At 36.3% G+C, this 22,244-nt stretch overlaps 1 protein-coding gene across 1 annotated transcript in view; it reads right to left on the bottom strand.

Annotated features, from left to right (window-relative positions):
• The window catches only part of LOC123525885 (acetyl-coenzyme A synthetase, cytoplasmic-like), a 47,520-nt gene that overhangs the window by 13,578 nt on the left and 11,698 nt on the right, over positions 1–22,244 (bottom strand). Inside the window, exons 5-12 of the mRNA XM_053537994.1 lie at positions 21,328–21,403; positions 20,866–21,096; positions 20,343–20,535; positions 11,793–11,926; positions 7,193–7,325; positions 5,569–5,625; positions 2,304–2,384; positions 1,827–1,935 (exon numbers count right to left, since the gene is read on the bottom strand). Coding sequence (XP_053393969.1) covers positions 1,827–1,935; positions 2,304–2,384; positions 5,569–5,625; positions 7,193–7,325; positions 11,793–11,926; positions 20,343–20,535; positions 20,866–21,096; positions 21,328–21,403 — 1,014 coding nt within the window. The remainder of the gene's footprint in view (positions 1–1,826; positions 1,936–2,303; positions 2,385–5,568; positions 5,626–7,192; positions 7,326–11,792; positions 11,927–20,342; positions 20,536–20,865; positions 21,097–21,327; positions 21,404–22,244) is intronic.

Consider the following 22,244-nt stretch of genomic DNA (forward strand, 5'->3'; position numbering starts at 1 on the left):
ATAGAATGGTTTATTTTTCTTTCAAACAAAATTAATTTCATATAAATTTAAAAGTATTTTGATGAAAGAAATGTTAATAAATCACAAAAATTATGATACTAATTAAAGATCAAGAATTATCTTTAACCGAGATCAAACTGTGAACAACATAATTGACACGAGGTGACACGTTAATTGCCGGTAATTACTGGCTATTTTGATCGGGACAAAAAGACTATCACACCTTTTGTTATTGGTTTGAATTGAGAAGGTCATGTCATTTTGAAAGATACCATTCCGAAATATTGAATCAGCTGCTGTTTATTTATTCAAAATAGTTAATTAAAAAGGTAAAACAACAAATAAAACAATATTTTACTGGTTTTATTTTCGAGAAAACAAAAATTGATAGTACCGCGAGACCGATGCTGCTCTCCGCCCCGGAGATAAAATTTATTACCAGTGTCGATGTAAACTCTACTTTCGTTTTCCATCCACCTCAAAATTGACCAAAAATGTTTTTTCCCAGGATTTTGGGCCAAAATCAGGGGTGCGCATTATACAAGGGTGCGCATTATACATGAGTATCTACGGTACAAGCTTTTCCTTTGATTTGACCTAGTGACCTAGTTTCTCACCCCATATGACCCAGTTCCGAACTTGGCCTAGGAATCATCAAGATAAACATTCTCACCAAGTTTCATGAAGATAGGGTCATAAATGTGGCCTCAAGAGAGTTAACAAGCTTTTCCTTTGATCTGACATGATGACCTAGTTTTTGACCCGACATGACCCAGTTTGGATCCAGGCCTAGAGATCATCAAGATAATCATTCTGTGCAAGTTTGTATCAAATCAAAGCATAAATGAAACTTCTATATGGCTGAAAGGGCCAAAATAGAAAATTTTGCCCCTTTCAGGAGCAGTAACTATAGAACCCATGATGGAATCTAGCCAGTTTTCGAAAGGAACAGAGATCTTATAGTGACTTGAGTTGTGTGTAAATGTGGTTAAAATCAAATTTAAAATGTCACTTCTATCGTGTTCACAAGGTAAAAATTAACAAAGTTTGGCTCTTTCAGGAGTCAGGGACCGTAACTCCGGAACCTATCATTGGATCTGACAGATTCATTATAAAATCCAAGATTTATTGTTGTTGAAGATATTTTGCAAATTTGTATCAAATCAAACCATAAATGAAGTCTCTATTTGGCTGCAAAAGCCAAAATAGCAAATTTTGGCCCTTTAAGGGGCCACAACTCTGGAACCCACAAAGGGATCTGGCCAATTTTCAAAAGGAACAGAAATATTACGCTAATATAAGTTGTGTGCAAGTCTGATTAAAGTTGGTTGCAAAATGTTGTCTCTATCGTGTTCACAAGCCAAAAATAGCAAATTTTGGCCATTTAAGGGGCCATAACTCTGGAACCCATGATGGGAACTGGCCAGTTTTCGAAAAGAACCAAGATATTATGCCAATACAAGTTGTGTGCAAGTTTGATTAAAACTGATTGCAAAATATAGTGTTCACAAGAAATTGTGGACGGACAACGGACGACGGGCAATCACAAAAGCTCACCTTGTCACTATGTGACAGGTGAGCTAAAAAGAGGCCAACAAGGTAAAAGTTTGTTCACATAAACACTTCCAATTAAATCTGAACGAACTCACAAACTGGACTAAGGTGGAAAATACCATAAGGACCAAAGTTGTTAATGTCAATTACTGTATTGCAAAGTGGCTGCTTTCAATTACATACTACTTCTGAACCAACTCTATTCTGCTTAAAGCATTTTAGCACCTTTGAAATTACTTTATTTGTTTGATAGACTTAAAGATTTCTCTCACCATCTCCAGTTGTGTAATATCCTGGAAATTTCTTGAAGTATGTTGTTTCAAATCTCTGGGGATTCCCATAAACAGTTCTCATTATACCAGGCCAGGGCTGTTTGAAAACCTACAATGAATCGGATACAATGATTTTATTTGAGTTCAAATTCAAATGGATCATCTAATGTTTTACTCTGAAAAATCTTGTGAAATTATACCAAAACAATCCTTTTTAATAAACTAAAAATGCAACTGCACTGCAATAAATTGAAATATATACCCGTATTATCACAATCATAAAGAATTTTGTTCATACATGACTAGAAACAGCATCACAAGAAATCATTATTTCATAATCCAAATTTCCTGAAGAGAAATTATTTTTGCAAGGTCAGATTTATTTCTTTTAAAAGCAGCATCTAGCATACTAGAATCTAAACATTCTGAATAATGTTACATTCCAACCCTCCAGTAAAGAAAGGTTGTTAAACTCACAATATACCCCTCTCCTTCACCCTCCACTGTTTTGCCATCCTCACTTAGAATCTCAGGTACCACACCAAAAAATGGAAATGTCTGAAATAATATGGATTTTTATGAGATATTGTGGTATTTTCTTCATTTTAAAATCACAAAACTACAGATTGTAAAACCAAGGTCCTCTAATACTATCAACTACAGGCCATTGCTCAAGCTTTCAATGCAACTTGTAATATAATAATTACAAACAAGAGCACCGCCTTGTGGGTGCTGACGCCCATCTGATTTTTTTTGTATAATAGAAATATTGTCCTAGCCATGATTTTCTAAGTCTAAAAAGGGCCATCATTCTTGCAAAAAGCAGGATGGAGTTATGTTTCTTGATGTATAGTGTCAGCTTATGATGGTGAAAAACTGTTGCAAGTTTTAAAGCAATAGCTTTGATAGTTTATGAGAAAAGTTGACAAACATAATACTCAACCAAGAAAATGATTTTCTAAGTCCAAAAGGGGCAATAATTATTGCAAAAAGCAGGATGGAGTTATGTTGCTTGCTGTACAGGGTCAGCTTATGATGGTGAACAAGTGTTGCAAGTTTCAAAGCAATAGCTTTGATAGTTTAAGAGAAAAAATTGACCTAAACATAAAACTTAACCAAGAAATCTGATATTTTCTAAGTCCAAAAGGGGCCATAAATCTTGCAAAAAGCAGGATGGAGTTATGTTTCTTGCTGTACAGGGTCAGCTTATGATGGTGAAAAACTGTTGCAAGTTTTAAAGCAATAGCTTTGATAGTTTAGGAGAAAAGCTGACCTAAACATAAAACTTAACCAAGAAAACTGATTTTCTAAGTCCAAAAGGGGCAATAATTCTTGCAAAAAGCAGGATGGAGTTATGTTTCTTGATGTACAGGGTCTGCTTATGATGATGAACAAGTATTCCAAGTTTCAAAGCAATAGCTTTGATAGTTTAGGAGAAAAGTTGACCTAAACATAAAACTTAACCAAGAAATCTGATATTTTCTAAGTCCAAAAGGGGCCATAAATCTTGCAAAAAGCAGGATGGAGTTATGTTTCTTACTATACAGGGTCAGCTTATGATGGTGAACAAGTATTTCAAGTTTCAAAGCAATAGCTTTGATAGTTTAGGAGAAAAGTTGACCTAAACATAAAACTTAACCAGGCAACGCCGACGCCAAGCTAACGCCGACAACCGCTCAAGTGATGACAATAACTCATCATTTTTTTTCAAAAAATCAGATGAGCTAACAATGTCAACAAAATCTGATAATATTCTAAGTCTGTTATAATTATATCACTTCTAAATATTGCAAATACAACTTAAATATTTTCTCCTAACATCTGGATCTAACAAGAGTATTACCTGCTATTTTTAACACTTGCCTGATACGTCGGGCAATATGCAATACACAGTTATAGTTAATGGTTACTTACACCCTTCAAACCCAATAACAAGGCTTTTACTTAAATTACTGTGAAATCATTTAAATTTGCTGGCATGAAATTTTGCGCAAACAGCAAAAAAAAGAAGACAGTTTTGCGCGGGCTTTAATTTGCGCATTTTCAATTTAAAGTGGAATTATGCGCATTTTTCAAGTAAAACTCTAGCTGAAATAGATGTGTGTGTAAAAAGGGTGGAGGAAATTATAGCTTTTAACCCAATATACCAAACTCTTCCTGTTACCAGTACGAAATAATAACTTTCCAAACATGACTTTTCTTATTTTGACTGGGGCAGTCTTTTACTGCATGTCGGAGGTGCTTCCCTTCAACTTCAGATATCTCTACCAATAGCTAAGGGAGATCACTGCGTAGAAGATTAAAGAAAAGAACTATTATTTTATTAGTCTGATTTCTTTATTTCTAAAGCATCAACTTCAAATACTTATGCGGCATTATCGTTAATTTAACACATTTAAATGCACAGCAACCGAAAATTGCTTTTATAAAACATTCACCAAAAACACAATATGTGAAGTGAGATGCGCATAATGCCACTTTCAGAAAGATTTTTTTTTAAAATGTCTTTTTAGAGATCGCCAGCATCGCACGTACCACTATCATGTACTGCCTGTCAATTAAAGTGACCCGTTTTATGATCTTGTTAAATAAACAATATGACAAACCAACTGATAATTGTTGTTGATTGATACTATGGTAAGGTAAAGTGTGAATGAGTATCAAAGGATCGATTAAAATCAAAGGTGTTTGAAGTGTTATTATGAATTTCGCTTGTCCAATTACTCTAAAACAACTATGGCAGGTGCAAATAATTCACTAAGTGGTGCCGTTACCTTCAATAACGCAATGTGACAAACTTGAACTTTGTGGACGACAAATGAATTTATACACATATGACTTTAACTAATAACATAGTTTTCTGTTGATTAAATGATGTATAAAAGAAATATTTCGTAGCATTAGTGTGAAAATGACAAAGATATAAAACTAGCGTAAGTATTCGAGGCGTTCATAAAGAATAACCAATTAATATATATAATTAAATCAGATTTAATAATCCATACATTTTTTTATACTGAAGTTAAAATGAAGGACACACATACTCCCTCAATAACCCGCCATCTATACACAAAGTTTCATAAAAACTAAAATCCTTTGTACTTTGAAAGTTACTGCTGGATCCATCTTTTGTGACTGATCCATGACGAACAGACACAACAGATGGAAGAAAGACAGCCAAAAGGACAAATAAAATGATCTGCATAGTCTCCATATTGCTGTCAATCTACGCCAAAGGTTTCATGAAAACAGACTCCACCATTAAATAGTGATGGATGGACGGATGGAAGAACAGAATATTGCCTTCCACCTATATACCAAGTTTCACAAAAAACTCTCCTAAATGTTTTTAGGTTATTGTTTAATCCACATTTCTCTCATGTTTTTGGACTACTGGTTGCCATAGAAATCGTATTGGTTGCCAAAGCAAAAATATAGAACATACACATACTCCATATTACCATCTCTCCATCTATCAAGATTCATGCTAAAATATCCCATCTCTCCATCTATCAAGTTTCATGACAAAATATCTTGTACTTAAAAGCTATCACAGGATTTCACTTTGTGTGAGGGACTGACAGACTGGGGTCAAGCCCTCCTGTTTAACTGATAAGGGACTAAAAAAAATCTAGAGAACCAAAAGGGCCATTATACGTACTGGTAAACTATTTTGTATGTTTTCCTACCTAATCTTTTTATAATTAGCAAGAGTAAACTTCAAACATAAACATCAACTTACAGCAGATCCTGGTCTTGTGGGTGTGGCACCAGGTAGGGGAGTAATGACATGGCCTCCCTAAAACAAAGAATTTATCAAAATTTAATCAAAGAAAAATCATCACATAAATGTTATAGCAAAAAACAAGACCATGATGGTTTGATATCTGAATATTTGTATAAATTACAGAAAGTTTTAAAACCATGAAGTCTTAGAAGTGAAGATATGGTTATTTTTTCTAAGTCAGGAGCTGAAACTTTGATTTTATTACAGCAATCCAATCTTGACCATTATCAAACTTGTCTGAAATCTCCACTCCAGACATACACTTTCTGTGTGTGTCTCCAGCCATATACATTCTGTACTTGTGTGTTTCATGAAGATTGCTTGATAAATGAGATTTCTAAATAATACACAGCAAGGCTCTACCCGAACTCTGAAGAGCACTTACCCACAGAGTAACTATAACTTAACTTGCCCAATCTAAATTCTAGTCGCCAGATATAACTTTAACACCTATAATAATGGTATGCATTATAAAGCAATGGAAACTGTTTGTGATACAACTCCACTGTTTGCACACATCTAATTTAGCTCACATAAATAGGAATAAGAAAATCATATTTAATCATTCTTATGAAAATGACCAATATCGTTACCTTGTATAACAGAAACTGACAGGAAACTGTGGCAGATAGTGACAGGAAACTGTGGTGGGTAGCAAAGTGACAGGAAACTGTGGTGGGTAGCAAAGTGACAGGAAACTGTGGCGGGTAGCAAAGTGGCATAGTCTAAGGAAATGTTGTCACAGGATTCCCAGAAATTTGAAAGTAAGGCCAGAACAAAAATGGCAACCCTTAATGCTAAGCCCTGTGCAGGTACATACTATTAATGTCAAAAGACAAATTTAAGAGCAATATCTCTGTGGTACAGTGAGCAGATACATTTGTTTTGAGCTTTGTGATGAATGCTTAAGAAATGTATTCATTTATCTTATTACTTTTTTGTTTGATTTAGAGTCATACAGTTTTAGGTCACATGGCAACACTTCCTGCTTTTGGTGGTAGAGGAATATTCCAGGTGCCACTTCAGGCATTGTTTCAGTCATGGGCAAGTACTGAGGCAGAACCACAGACCTTCCTAAACCAGATGGCTTCTTTGAATGAAGAATTCTTTACCCCAAGCAGGAGTTTTAATCAACATTTGTCAGGGGCAAGTGATTTAAATCAGCAACCTTAGCCATTCCGCCATGGAAACCCTTTTATTAAATACTGCCATGCATTTTTACCAAGCAAAGCCTATTACTGTGGTGCTATCGATCAATCTTGTCCATTATAAAACTTTGACTGAGATCTTGCAACCATATACATTCTATGTCAGTTTTATGAAGACTGCTCAAGAAATGGGACCTCCACTAAGTTAACAGCAACACTGGTGACTAACAAATGATGAACAATAATGGATAAAGGCTCAACCTTGAGTGCTTCATACTAAGGTAAGCTAATAGACAAAGACAATGCAAAACTAGAACTTGCAAGAAACAAAGACTATGCTAAAGTAACAATTTTGAGGCAAAATGAAATAGGAAATTAGTGGTTTTAATGTTATGTATAACATTATAACCCTGCACAATGTACAAACTTACAGTTTCTGTCTGCCAGAATGTGTCCACTACAGCACACTTTTTGTTACCAACAACATTGTAATACCACAACCATGCCTCTGGGTTAATTGGTTCACCAACAGTTGCTATCACTTTTAGCGAATCTCTCTTATATCTGAAATATAGATAGAAACAACTATAATTATATAGATAGCAATAATTTTTATATTAAAATGAAAAAGTGCAAGTAAGCTTTTGTATTAATTATATTTGTACTGTTCTCAAGTATTTAGCATTTTACTTTCTGCTGGCTTGGTACTAATTGTGGACAAATTAGTTTATCATGAATTCCTCAGTTGACCCTGCTGTACCGGCAAATTGTAACTCTACCAGTTCTTAAAATAGGGTCACTCAACAGCTCTCAAAAGCTTATTTTTTATTGTTTCACAAAGAAATGGTAAACAAAATTCACCTTTACCTTTATTTCAGTGCTTTCATCAGCCAGTAGTCTGGACAAACATTATTCAAAAATGACCTTGAAGGAGTCATAACACCACCAAAAACAACAGCACTGCCAAGTGGGCCAATATACCCCCAAAGGGTTATATTAGAGGTAGATGGGAGTACTTGACTGTTGAAGCCCAAAGGACAGGAACAGTAAAGGGAAGAAATTCAAAACAAGAGCTGTCTCCATAGGATGACACATGCCCCCGATGGCACTTTGAATGAATAGTTATGGCCGATGTTAGAGCTTAGGACCTTTGACCTACGGACCTGGGTCTTGCGCGCGACACGTCGTCTAACTGTGGTACACATTCATGCCCAATAATTTTAAAATCCATGCATGAATGACAAAGATATGGACCGGACACGCCCATCAATGCACTATCATGAAATATGACCTTTAACGTCTAAGTGTGACCTTGAGCCTAGTTGGAGCTACGGACCATAGGTCCTTCGTCGAGACGACAGCATTGTCTAGTCTTGGACTTGATTGAGCACATGTTCATGTCGGGGGGGGGGGGGACAATTTGGGGGGGGACGGGCGGATCGAGTTATTTGAAAATCCATCCATCGATGACAAAGATATGGACCGGACACGAATGCACTATCATGAAAAATGACCTTAAACGTCTAAGTGTGACTTTGACCTTTGAGCTACGGACCTGGGTCTTGCGTGCGACACGTCGTCTCACTGTGGTACACATTCATGCCAAGTTATTTGAAAATCCATCCATCGATGACAAAGATATGGACCGGACACGAATGCACTATCATGAAAAATGACCTTTAACGTCTAAGTGTGACCTTGAACTTTGAGCTATGGACCTGGGTCTTGCGCGCGACATGTCGTCTTACTGTGGTACACATTCATGCCAAGTTATTTGAAAATCCATCCATTGATGACAAAGATATGGACCGGACACGAAAATTGCGGACAGACTGACAGACCGACAGACCGACAGAAGGTTCAAAAACTATATGCCTCCCTTCGAGGGCATAAAAACAAATTCTAAGTCCACAGAAAAAATCCTTACCAGGTACAGATATGTCAAAATAAACCTAAAAATGGAGGTACCATCCATGCTGTACCACAGAAGGGGTCTTGGTTTTTTCCTAAGGCGTATAATAAAATAGTTACAAAATAAGCTATCTATAGTAACATAAAAGGGAAATAATTCAATAAAAAAGATGACTGTAAGTGAACAAAAAAGGGATCTACCAAATAAAAACACAAGCACCGCAATGCAGAGCAATATACACACAAAACAAAGTCATATGACCTTTGACCCCTAAGTGTGACCTTGACCTTGAAGCAAGCCATCCGAAACATGTGTTCTGCACGTCATCTCGATGTGGTGAACATATGTGCCAAGTTTCTTTAAAATCCTTCAAGCAGTTCAAGAGTTACAGAGCGGACACGAACAAACTCATATGACCTTTGACCCCTAAGTCTGACCTTGACCTTGAAGCGAGCCATCCAGAACATGCGCTCTGCATGTCGTCTCGATGTGGTGAACATTTGTGTAAAGTTTCATCGAAATCCTTCAAGGGTTGAAGAGTTACAAAGCGGACACGAAATTGCTAATGGACAGACAGATGGACGGACAGCAGGGGTATAACATAATACGTCCCTTGGGGCATATAAGAACACAATCCAACAAGAGCTGTCTCCATAGGATGACACATGCCCCCGATGGCACTTTTAAATGAATAGTTATGGCCGATGTTAAAGTTTAGGACATTTGACCTATGGAGCTGGGTCTTGCGCGCGACACGTCGTCTTACTGTGTCACACATTAATGCGTAGTTATTTTAAAATCCATGCATGAATGACAAAGATATGGACCGGACACGCCCATCAATGCACTATCATGAAATATGACCTCTAACGTCTAAGTGCGACCTTGACCTTTGAGCTACGGACCTGGGTCTTGCGCATGACACGTCGTCTTACTGTGGTACACATTCATGCCAAGTTATTTGAAAATCCATCCATCAATGACAAAGATATGAACCGGACACGCCCATCAATGCACTATCCCTTAATGTCTAAGTGTGACCTTGACCTTTGAGGTACGGACCTGGGTCTTGCGCGCGACACGTTGTCTTACTGTGGTACACATTCATGCCAAGTTATTTGAAAATCCATCCATCGATGACAAAGATATGGACCGGACACGCCCATCAATGCACTATCCCTTAATGTCTAAGTGTGACCTTGACCTTTGAGCTACGGACCTGGGTCTTGCACGCGACACGTCGTCTTACTGTGGTACACATCCATGCCAAGTTATTTAAAAATCCATCCATCGATGACAAAGATATGGACCGGACACGCCCATCAATGCACTATCACTTAATGTCTAAGTGTGACCTTGACCTTTGAGCTACGGACCTGGGTCTTGCGCACGACACATCGTCTTACTGTGGTACACATTCATGCCAAGTTATTTGAAAATCCATCCATCGATGACAAAGATATGGACCGGACACGCCCATCAATGCACTTACCTTTAATGTCTAAGTGTGACCTTGACCTTTGAGCTACAGACCTAGGTCTTGCGCGCGACACGTCGTCTTACTGTGGTACACATTCATGCCAAGTTATTTGAAAATCCATCCATCGATGACAAAGATATGGACCGGACACGAAAAATGCGGACAGACCGACAGTTCAAAAACTATAAGCCTCCCTTCGGGGGCATAAAAATAATGTTAAGATGCAAAATTAGCTTTGATGCTGGTTTGAAAATTTTGGTTGAAATCAAACATTCAAGTAGCTTCACAGGAGAAGTCTAATCATAGTTTTTTTGTGACAGACCGATAGATGGATAAACAATTCAATAATCTATATATCTCCTATATATCAGGAGGGTGGGAGAGGAAGACATAATCAGTATTTCTGTTGGGACTGGCAAAAAAAATCAAGCAAAAGAAGACACATTTGTATTCAAGTAAGCATGAACTATAGACGATATCAGCGTAGAGAGTCACGTGATCATATCAAAGTAAACACTACAAGCTGCTTATCAGCTGAGCTCTCAGTACAGTTACATTCTATATAAATTACACATCTGCAGGAGACTAATAATTATGTTGATTTATTGTTGTAAAGGCTCTGGTTAGGAAGAAAATGTATCCATGCATCAATTTCCAAATGATTTAAAACAGCAAAATGTATGTTTTATCTTTATTTACAGTCAAAACTTAATGAAATATACTAGTAATACATCTTTACACTAACTTCTAGCAACATTTTTTCACAGCATAACATATAGATTTATCAAATTGTATCATGTATAGTTATGTTGCACTTTCTTAAAAGTATTACATGTAGATACCAGATAACAATAAAAGTTGATAATGTTAACATATTTAAATAGGTGTGGAAGGAAAGAATACGTTGTGCAGGAGAAACATCAAGGGACGACTTTGTTATAAAACAAATCAACAAGAATTTGCAGCAAATTCTTCAAAAAAGAAGATTTTTCAGTACTTATTGGACTTGCCTGAATATACCACCATTTTTGGGAAAAAGAAAACATTAACTTAAAATTGTGCTAAATTTATTTCTGTAGATTCATGTGGCTTTTCATTCTTCCTTTGGCTTCTCTAACATTTTGCTTTGATATGGAACTTGTTAATTGTCTTACAAACAAATGCGTCATGAGTGTAACTTTCAACAAAGAAATTATATCCTTCATCAAATGACCTCTTTTTACCATTTTCCTTTATGAAATCAGCACTTTGAATAATAGAAAATAACTTTGGTTTCCCAGACAGCTTTTTAGTCCATTCCACAGAACTTGAAGTTTCTGTTTTAATAGACTGGAAGCTCTAGAAATTGTGAGAAATGCAGTAAACATGTGAATGAATGCAGAATATATATTTTGTAAATTGTTTGATGATGATAATTGTTTATTTATTATGGGCTTATCAGGGATTTATCTAAGGTTTAACAGCTAATTATCAACACCACTCTCCTACTAGCCAGTGTATTGCTACTGTAAATACTGCCTAGAGTTAAGCTGCAGTTTATCTGTTTACCTGGAACAGACCACGTGACTCTTCTTTGATATGGTCTACAAATACTTACTAAGTCAACAGAATTGTTCAATAAGTACAGAATAAAAATTACTTTGTAACATGTTCATCACCAAAGCCCATCAATGATCTGATTGCTGTAGGTGCTGTGTAGAATTTTGACACCTTGTATTTATCTACTATCTGCCAAAATCTGCCGGGATCTGGGTATGTTGGTACACCCTCAAACTGAAATAAAGTAGAAAGTAAAATGAAAGCTATTTGCAAAACATATCTTTTAAGTCCCTTTTCAATGATTGTCTTTGAAGCCTGGCTATGTAATTTTCACTTAACTATGAAGTGACCCTGGCCTATGACTTAACCAAAACAGTAGGAGTCATGTACTGATCAAAAGATATAATTTTGATTTTTCAAAAAGTTCCACGTGTTCTCCAATCACTGATAGTAAATCATTATCATGTAAGCCCAAAAGCCTCTGTGACTTTAACCTTAAACAAAAGGGGTCATACTCATAGCTCTTTACATACCATGAAATCATTATCATTTGTGGGGGATTAGTTTTCGTGGATTTCATGGTTCAGCCCAACCACGAAATTAAGTCCCAACAAACCAATTGTGCCCAAGATAATGTAAATTGTAGACTCTACTCAATGCCGCCAAAAAAAGACACCACAGCCGTCCAATTTGATCTGTAGTTGTGTGCATGCGGTAGTACTGACCTGCAGCTTTCATGTAGTTTATGGAGGCTCCATCAACGATAAACATAGGTATGTGTCGGAACAAAACTGACTATTTCATTCAGACATTTACCCATGATTTGTTTACGACATCCTCGTCAAAGTAAAAGTAGATACTAAATATAGTAGTTTAACGTAGTATTACGTGACAGACCGCACTATGCTGCGGCTGTTATTTGCATTTATTCGGCCCCACTCTGAAATGTTTATACACTAGCCTTTATTTTTACTGACATGTAATAAACTACTAGTACTTTGGGACTACTAAATGTTGTAAATTAAAATTAATTTCTAGATTTGCGTCCAGTGCATTATTTCCCAATTCACATTACTCGTTTCTCGGCAGGAAATAACACATGCACAAGTTCAGCAGCTTGTAATTATAAATGCAGCAGCACATTCATTTTGCAAAAAAACATTCGCATGAAAGTCTAGCAACATAATTAATTCAATACAGTTACATGACTATGAGCAGTCAGGGAAACCAAACTAGAAGTGAACATCGGTAGCCTGACATATTATATATACTATAAATTCATTTGGCTATAGTAGTACTAATTACAATGCTGCAAACAAAATGCTTAATAGGCGCTAATTTCAATTTAAGGTAGCATCGTCACACACAAAAGGTCGACATTTTTCACATCTTTAAATTCATAAAGACAGTGTTTTACGCACATTTAATTTCATCAAACAAGAAGCTGCGTAGCAGATAATAAAATATAATTGACACAACACCTGTTAATTGAGAAGACGGGTAGGCTAATTACCATAGCACCACATCTTCTGTTGTTTAGATCAGACAGAAATCGTTTTCTTACATGTGTCAACAAGTTAGCAACACAGTTGCCAAATATTATACCGTATTTTTAACCAAGAATTGAAATCCACAAATTTACAATCCCGTATTCTTTTTTTTGACATGCAAACTGAAATTGACTAATTTATGACCCCACGAAATTGCTTTTTTTCGGCAAACCACAAAATTTTATGCCCATGAATTTAAATGATTTCACAGTAGTGTACTCATGTCAAGACAAAAAATCTTTCAGAAAAATATGTCTTAAAAGATATCTGACCCCTACACTTCTGGTGTTTACTTGTTGTTTATGTGTCATTTACTTAAGGCAAGAAAATCTTTAAAATGGTCTTGGCTACTGTAAACATAGATTTATTAGTGGGAGTCTAATTTCAGCGCAATGTCATGTAGGTGCTAATTCTTGACTCTGCATTTGAAAGTACACAATAATCAGCAATATTGTGACAAAATCTCAAAATCATTGAACAGTTATTCAGATAATCTATAAATAAATACAACAGGTAGTAATATACTTTAGTCATTTATTATTTAAAAGATGTTAATTTATTGTCTTTTTATGTCTCTTATGAGGTTTTAATTTACTTGATATAATTTACTTAAAATGTTATGACAAACCTCCATTGAATGAAATGTGTCGGTAATATCCGTAATGTGATACATGTTACATATTACTTTGGACAATAATTGTTTATCAAAAACCATCGGATCATTGCTGAAAGCAATTATTATAATAACAACTTAAACAATAGGCACTTTTATGTATAACTAGTTGAAAATAAATTTATTGATATTTTCATAATAATTTTCACACGGTAAACTAAATGATTTCAAAAACTGCAAATCAATGTTTATGAAAATAGATTGCTAGGCTACTAACTAGATTAGAGTGTGATCATGCATATTTTTAAGGGTGGGTTTATCTTTCTTTCCATTATATATTAAAATGATCATGATGAACACTTCTAAAACTTTTAAACACCATGATAATTATATTTTCCCCTCAGGTAATAGTACCTTATTGTTTACAGAAATTTGAACGAAATCCATTAAGTTCTGTTATTTTCTGTACAAAAAAGCCTCTAGTAGAGTAGGGGTGCATATTGGTCAAAATGATAGATACGATATTTGTAATGTATCGATACAAAATGATCGATATTCGATATATCATATGATATTTTCTAACGAAATAATAACAGAGTACAAGACCATATAGTAGTGCAACATGAACTTTATTACTAGTATTGATTAATAACTTTAAAGGTGGGTCTATTCTGCGACAAATTCACATGACTTGGATGTATTTTATTAGGAAAATCATGCAGTCTAATGCATTTGCATCGACCTTTCTGCAGACAGCATATCTCCAGAAGTGGAGAAAACTCACTGCAGCCTGCACCTCCAATAGTTTTATCAAAGTACAACCAGACTTTACTATGGTGGCAGCATGCTTATGATAGAGATTTATTCTTAATTTGTATAATACGCTTAGAATTTGCAGACGAAAAAATCATCACCGCAAAAATTACCGTTCTGTTCAAGGTAGCGTAAAGTAGTCCAGTATGGCGCCTTATTATGTCAGGTGTCTATTGCCTAGCATAACGGCTGAGGTTATCAGATTGGGCTTGAACACTTGATTGGCTGGCAGGTGTGACATTGTAAACAAGAGGACCATGATGGTCCTGAATCGCTCACCTCTTCCCACATAACCCAGTTTTGAGTATGACGTCGTTTTTTCTATTATTTGACATAGTGACCTAGTTTTTGAGCTCATGTGACCCAGTTTTGAACTTGACCTAGATATTATCAAGATAAAAATTCTGACCAATTTTCAAGAAGATCCATTGAAAAATATGGTCTCTAGAGAGGTCACAAGGTTATTCTATTATTTGACCTATTGACCTTGTTTTTGAAGATACGTGACCCTGTTTTGAATTTTACCTAGATATCATCAAAGTGAACATTCTCACTAATTTTCATGAAGATCTCATGAAAAATATGGCCTCTAGAGAGGTCACAAGGTTTTTCTATTTTTATACCTACTGGCCTAGTTTTTGACCGCAGTTGACCCAGTTTCAAACTTGACCTAGATATCATCAAGATGAACATTCAGACCAACTTTCATACAGATCCCATGAAAAGTATGGCCTCTAGAGAGGTCACAAGGTTTTTTTATTATTTGACCTACTGACCTAGTTTTTTAAGGCACGTGACCCAGTTTCAAACTTGACTTACATATCATCAAGGTGAACATTCTGACCAATTTTTATGGAGATCCATTCATAAGTATGGCCTCTAGAGAGGTCACAAGGTTTTTCTATTTTTAGACCTACTGACCTAGTTTTTGACCGCACATGACCCTGTTTCGAACTTGACCTAGATATCATCAAGATGAACATTCAGACCAACCATCATACAGATCCCATGAAAAATATCGCCTTTAGAGAGGTCACAAGGTTTTTCTATTATTTGACCTACTGACCTAGTTTTTGATGGCATGTGACCCACTTTCGAAACTTGACCTAGATATCATCAAGATGAACATTCAGACCAACTTTCATACAGATCCCATGAAAAATATGGCCTCTAGAGAGGTCACAAGGTTTTTCTATAATTTGACCTACTGACCTAGTTTTTGATGGCACGTGATCCATTTTCGAATTTGACCTAGATATCATCAAGGTGAACATTCTGACCAATTTTCATGAAGATCTCTTGAAATATATGGCCTCTAGAGAGGTCACAAGGTTTTTCTATTTTTAGACCTACTGACCTAGTTTTTGATGGCACGTGACCCAGTTTCAAACTTGACCTAGATATCATCAAGGTGAACATTCAGACCAACTTTCATACAGATCCCACGAAAAATGTGGCCTTTAGAGAGGTCACAATGTTTTTCTATTATTTGACCTACTGACCTAGTTTTTGAAGGCACATGACCCAGTTTCGAACTTGACCTAGATATCATCAAGATGAACGTTCTGACCAATTTTCATGAAGATCTTGTGAAATATATGGCCTCTAGAGAGGTCACAAGGTTTTTCTATTTTTAGACCTATTGACCTAGTTTTTGATGGCATGTGACCCAGTTTCGAACTTGACCTAGATATCATCAAGGTGAACATTCTGACCAATTTTCATGAAGATCTTGTGAAATATATGGCCTCTAGAGAGGTCACAAGGTTTTTCTATTTTTAGACCTACTGACCTAGTTTTTAATGGCATGTGACCCAGTTTCGAACTTGACCTAGATATCATCAAGATGAACATTCTGACCAACTTTCATAAAGATCCCATGAAAAATGTGACCTCTAGAGTGGTCACAAGCAAATGTTTACGGACGGACGCACACACGGACGACGACGGACGACGGACACCGCGCGATCACAAAAGCTCACCTTGTCACTTTGTGACAGGTGAGCTAAAAAGCATTTCTGGAGTAAACAAACTATACTTACTGGAGGAGAACTATTACTGAGGCCATTTACCATGTAGTTAATTTGTTTTTGATCAATATTTTGATCGATACAGGAACGTTCGATACGCTGTAGCAATCGAACCCTGAATACCGGTATTCGATACATATCGAGAACTGGTACGCACCCCTATAGTAGAATGGATGTCTACTAAAGTACTGCTACAAAGTTTGATGACCACAGGCCCAAAAAATCTACAGCTATCCTCTTTTAGTATGGTAACTGTGACATAAGACTATTGACCTCCTGACTCTCCCCTTAAAGAGTGGGGTTAAGGATTGTAACTACTTACCACAGACAAACATTATATAAAATTTGATGGTCTTAGCTCCAGTTATTGACCAGAAACCATTTTTAGTATTGATCACATGCGATCATCTAAAGAAGTCTCTAGTTAACTGATCAGCAATAAAGTATCTACTGACTAGCAGAATGACATGAACAAGAGCTGTCCGTAAGACAGCCAAGCTCGACTATTCGAAATATTGTCCCAGAGGCAGGAAAATATTACCTAAAAAGGTTAAATATCAAAAGAGTTTTAAGTTCAAAAGGGGGAATAATTTGACCAAAATGCATATCAGTTATGGGACTTGCTGCTATCAACTAGTTTTATAACCCCTAAGACACATGTGAAGTTTCAATTCAATATCTGCATTAGTTTTGGAGATAGAAACTTGCATGTAAAACTTTAACCAGAATTTTCAAAGTCCAAAAGGGGGCATAATTTGCTCAAAATACATGTCAGAGTTATGGGTCTTGACCCAGTGAGGTTGGTAATTGATCTAGAAAAAGAAAAAATAAGTTTCAAATCTATATGCCTTTTAGAAATAGCTGTATGTACTTGCACGCAAAACTTTAACCAGAATTTGCTAAGTCCAAAAGGGGACATAATTTGGCCAAAATGAAGGTCAGAGTTATGGGACTTGCTACAGTGAGGTTAGTAATTGATCTAGAAAAAGAAAAAATAAGTTTCAAATCTATATGCCTTTTAGTAATAGCTGTATGTACTTGCACGCAAAACTTTAACCAGAATTTGCTAAGTCCAAAAGGGGGCATAATTTGGCCAAAATGAAGGTCAGAGTTATGGGACTTGCTGCTATCAACTAGTTTTATAACCCCGAAGACACATGCGAAGTTTCAAATCAATATCTGCATTAGTTTCAGAGATAATAACTTGCATATAAAACTTTAACCAAAATTTTCTAAGTCTAAAAGGGGGCATAATTTGCTCAAAAAACATGTCAGAGTTATGGAACTTGACCCGGTGAGGTTGGTAATTGATCTAGAAAAAGAAAAAATAAGTTTCAAATCTATATGCCTTTTAGAAATAGCTGTATGTACTTGCACGCAAAACTTTAACCAGAATTTTCTAAGTCCAAAAGGGGGCATAATTTGGCTAAAATGAAGGTCAGAGTTATGGGACTTGCTGCTATCAACTAGTTTTATAACCCCGAAGACACATGTGAAGTTTCAAATCAATATCTGCATTAGTTTTGGAGATAGTAACTTGCATGTAAAACTTTAACCAAAATTTTCTAAGTCCAAAAGGGGGCATAATTTGCTCAAAATACATGTCAGAGATATGGGACTTGACCCAGAGAGGTTGGTAATTGACCTAGAAAAAGAAAAAATAAGTTTCAAAGCTATATGCCTTTAATAGATGGCTGTATGTACTTGCATGCAAAAACTTAACCAAGGTGTGACGCCGACGCCGACGCCGACGCCAGGGTGAGTAGAATAGCTAGACTATTCTTCGAATAGTCGAGCTAATAAATGTGCCCCCTCTTCTTTGAACGGTAGGAAGGGAAGCATAATTATCAAATCAACATGAAATTTTGTGGCTGAAGAACCAAGAGATTTTTAATCAGAAACAGTTTTCAGTCTCAAGGTCACTGTAACCTTGACCTTAATGGTCATCTACTGGTAACAGGCAAACAATATAATATGAGCCGTGCCATGGGAAAACCAACATAGTGGGTGTGCGACCAGCATGGATCCAGACCAGCCTGCGCATCCGCGCAGTCTGGTCAGGCTCCATGCTGTTCGCTTTTAAAGCCTATTGGAATTGGAGAAACTGTTAGCGAACAGCATGGAGCCTGACCAGACTGCGCGGATGCGCAGGCTGGTCTGGATCCATGCTGGTCGCAAACCCACTATGTTGGTTTTCTCATGGCACGGCTCATATGAAGGCTAAGTGTTATACAGTTATTGATGGGAAACTAAATGGTCTAGCAATCGACAAATGGGAGAACAACCAACCTCTTTTTTCTGGTATTTTACCTGCCAAAACTTTTCAGCAATGTTTAATGGAGAGCAGAGCAGTTCAACCACAAACCCATTTTAGCTGTCAATGTAATAAGTGGTTAGATTAAGTTACTTCAACATTGCTTGCAAAGAGAAATTAAAATAAAGTTTTAAAGCATGACAATCTATTCTGTATCAATTAGCAACATTTCAAAACCTTAGAACCCATTTCAAAGTCTTCAACTTAGCACTGAGCTAATAAAGATTATCCAGATTAAGACCAGGGATATAAATTAACACTCGCCCAGTCGCCCAGTGCGACCAGATTTGAAGCTGGTCGAGTCAATTTTCCAAAATAGTCGCCCAGCCGGCGAATGGCTTTGGATTCGCCTATTAATTTTAATATTCTGGGTTTTTCCGAGACTGTCTTATTAATATGCACTACGTCACTTAAATCGACCAATCAAAATTACCGATATATACTACGACCAATCGGAATAGGCGGATCATTTACTCCGACACTAACAATGGCTGCGCCCATAGAAATACAGCACTAGAAAGTAGAGGTTTATTGAAGGTTGTTAAAGAGCTTAGAACGGCCGGTCGTGGGGGCAAAAGGAAATATTATCAGGATTATTTAAAGACCTAAAGGCCAATGAGGACTTTTAATGAAAAATGGGCTGTTAACAGACCGCGGCTGCATAGAACACCGACCGCAACATGGTGTGTACTTTTTGTACAAGTAATAATTTCATAATTGTGAGTGACCTGTAACACGACAATGTAACAAAATACTACAATTCAGGTGTCCATAAGCGTGCAGCCTCTATCAAAATGCCCATAAACAACCCAAATCCTCTAGTGCTGCAAAAATCATTCAAACTTTAAGTGCGTCTGTGTTTGAGAGTCTGTGTCCGAATGTGTGAGTTTGATGAGTGTTCTGTAATTATATTTAAGAAATTGATGTATTTTGGCAGGAAGCAAATTACAAGACTTATCATTAATTATGTCGATCTAAACTGCTGTTAGTATATTTTCCCGCTAATAATAGCTGGGCCCCTAACTTTTAGGCTGGGCCCCTAGAATTTGCCTGTAATGAGCCCAGTTGGCTAACAGGGTCTGAGTGTTAATTTATATCCCTGAAGACATGTAAATCCTTTACTGGAAATAAACCAAAATATGCTGCTGCATGTAAAAGCATGCATAAGTGACAAAGAAGCATATCACTGTCCAGTCCTGCAAAATCTATATCAGACATAATGTTCTACCTGCAAGCAGAATGATATCTAAATTAAAATTTCATGGAACCATTCAAGCAAATAAAGTTAGATTGCAGTTAACACTCAATTCCAAAAAAAAAAAAAACTTACAATAACTGAAGTTGCTTTATTTAAGAGTGGACCATAAGTAACATATGTATGACCAGTGATCCAACCCACGTCAGCTGTGCACCAGAATATATCATCCGGGTGATAGTCAAAGTCATACTTGAATGTAGTAGCTGAATACAGCATGTAGCCTGCCTGTGTGTGCACTACACCTTTTGGTTTACCTGTTGACCCACTGTAAAACAAACATCAATATTCATTTACAGCTTGTACTGTATCAATTCAGTTTATTCTGAAGTGCAAGTCATAATAATGTGAAGCTGATTAACTTTAAAATATCAAACTGAATTGATCTTAAGTATGACATGTGTGTTTTTGTGTATGGAAAAATAAAATGACACTGCCTTTTTTTTTCTTTTTTTGCTGCATACAATATAGATTCTCACATAGCTTATAATTTTAAAGCAATTTAGATCAGTATTTGTTGAAAAGTGATTTCTATAATACATTATTAAAGACCTAATTCCAATCCAGTACAAAGTTTTCACTAAAAACAAATACATACCTTGTATATAACATAAACAGGGGATCTTCTGCATCAAGCCATACACAAGGACAGTCCGTTGAAGCTCCTTCAATCAGTTCATGCCACCATTTGTCACGAGGGGCATTCCACTTTATATTTAGATGGCGACATGGCCTCACAGCAGGTTGTCTCTCTTCGTCACCTTCGCCTACAACAATTTCCTCTGGTAACAGATGTCGGCTCACAATCACATGCTCCACAATGTGACCTCTGTGAAACAGATATTCCCTGTCTAAACTTCATACATAATGCATTGATAAACAAAGCATTCTATACATACTAATGATTATCTTTGGAATATCTAATTCTGAACTTTAACATTCTCATATAAAGTACTAATAACTAAACAAGCCAAGCCTCCTTGCTTCAACATATTTTACATTTGAATATTGCAGTGTGAGTTTATATACATCAATGTCATATCAATATTTTAAAACTTACACATGTTCACATTTTTCAACTGCTTTGTCAACAATATCTTTCAGGTTAAGTAATTTGGTTCCTCTCCATACACCATCTACAATGGTAACTTGTTTTTTAAAACACTCCCTCTAGTATTGTTTTTAAAACATTTATTTAATCTAAAGGAATTACAAGATTTTCAATTACTCTCTAAGGCTAAGAAACTACAAAGCATTCTGTAAAGTCATAACATTAACCAAGAGTACAAACAAGAAGCTGTGTCCCCAACAGAATCAGTGAAAATTCCGCCCAGTATGAAAACTACAACACTTTCAAAGTATTGAATAGATCTATGCATTCACTGACACACAAAATTCATTAAAATATATTGTTTGTTAATCAAAATGCTTTGTAAAACCTTACATTCAGGTTATAAAAAGGAGGGCCAAGATAGCCCTAGATGGCTCACCTAAATTTCACAGCTGTCTTTTAAACTATTTTGATAGAGGGATACAAGAAGTAAAACTGTAAAATCACTTTGAAATTAGACCTGCAGTTCTGACAAGAGATTTTTTAAATCTGCCCTATACAGATACAGGAACAACAGTTGTGTGTCAATAGGACACTGGTGTCAGCCCTTTTTTACGCTGATTTTGGGGCCGAAATTCGGCCCCATTCCCCAGGCAAAATAATATACTTTTATCCCCAACTGCACAAAAAAAATTCCCCAAATGCAAGTAGTTTTTATCAGCGAAAATTTCCGTCACCGATGCATTAATAGGTCTGAATGTATATGCGTTCTAAACACCGCTTCAAGAAACGCCGCAATCGGAACATCTCAGATATTACCGTTAGCGTCGGTCATCGGGAATTTCCCTTTCCAGAATTTCTGATTCGCGGATATATTTATCTACAACAATCTGATTCGCGGATATATTTATCTAATAACAAGCCGA

Source organism: Mercenaria mercenaria, chromosome 3, assembly GCF_021730395.1.
Source record: "Mercenaria mercenaria strain notata chromosome 3, MADL_Memer_1, whole genome shotgun sequence".
NCBI classification, from domain to species: Eukaryota; Metazoa; Mollusca; class Bivalvia; order Venerida; family Veneridae; genus Mercenaria; species Mercenaria mercenaria.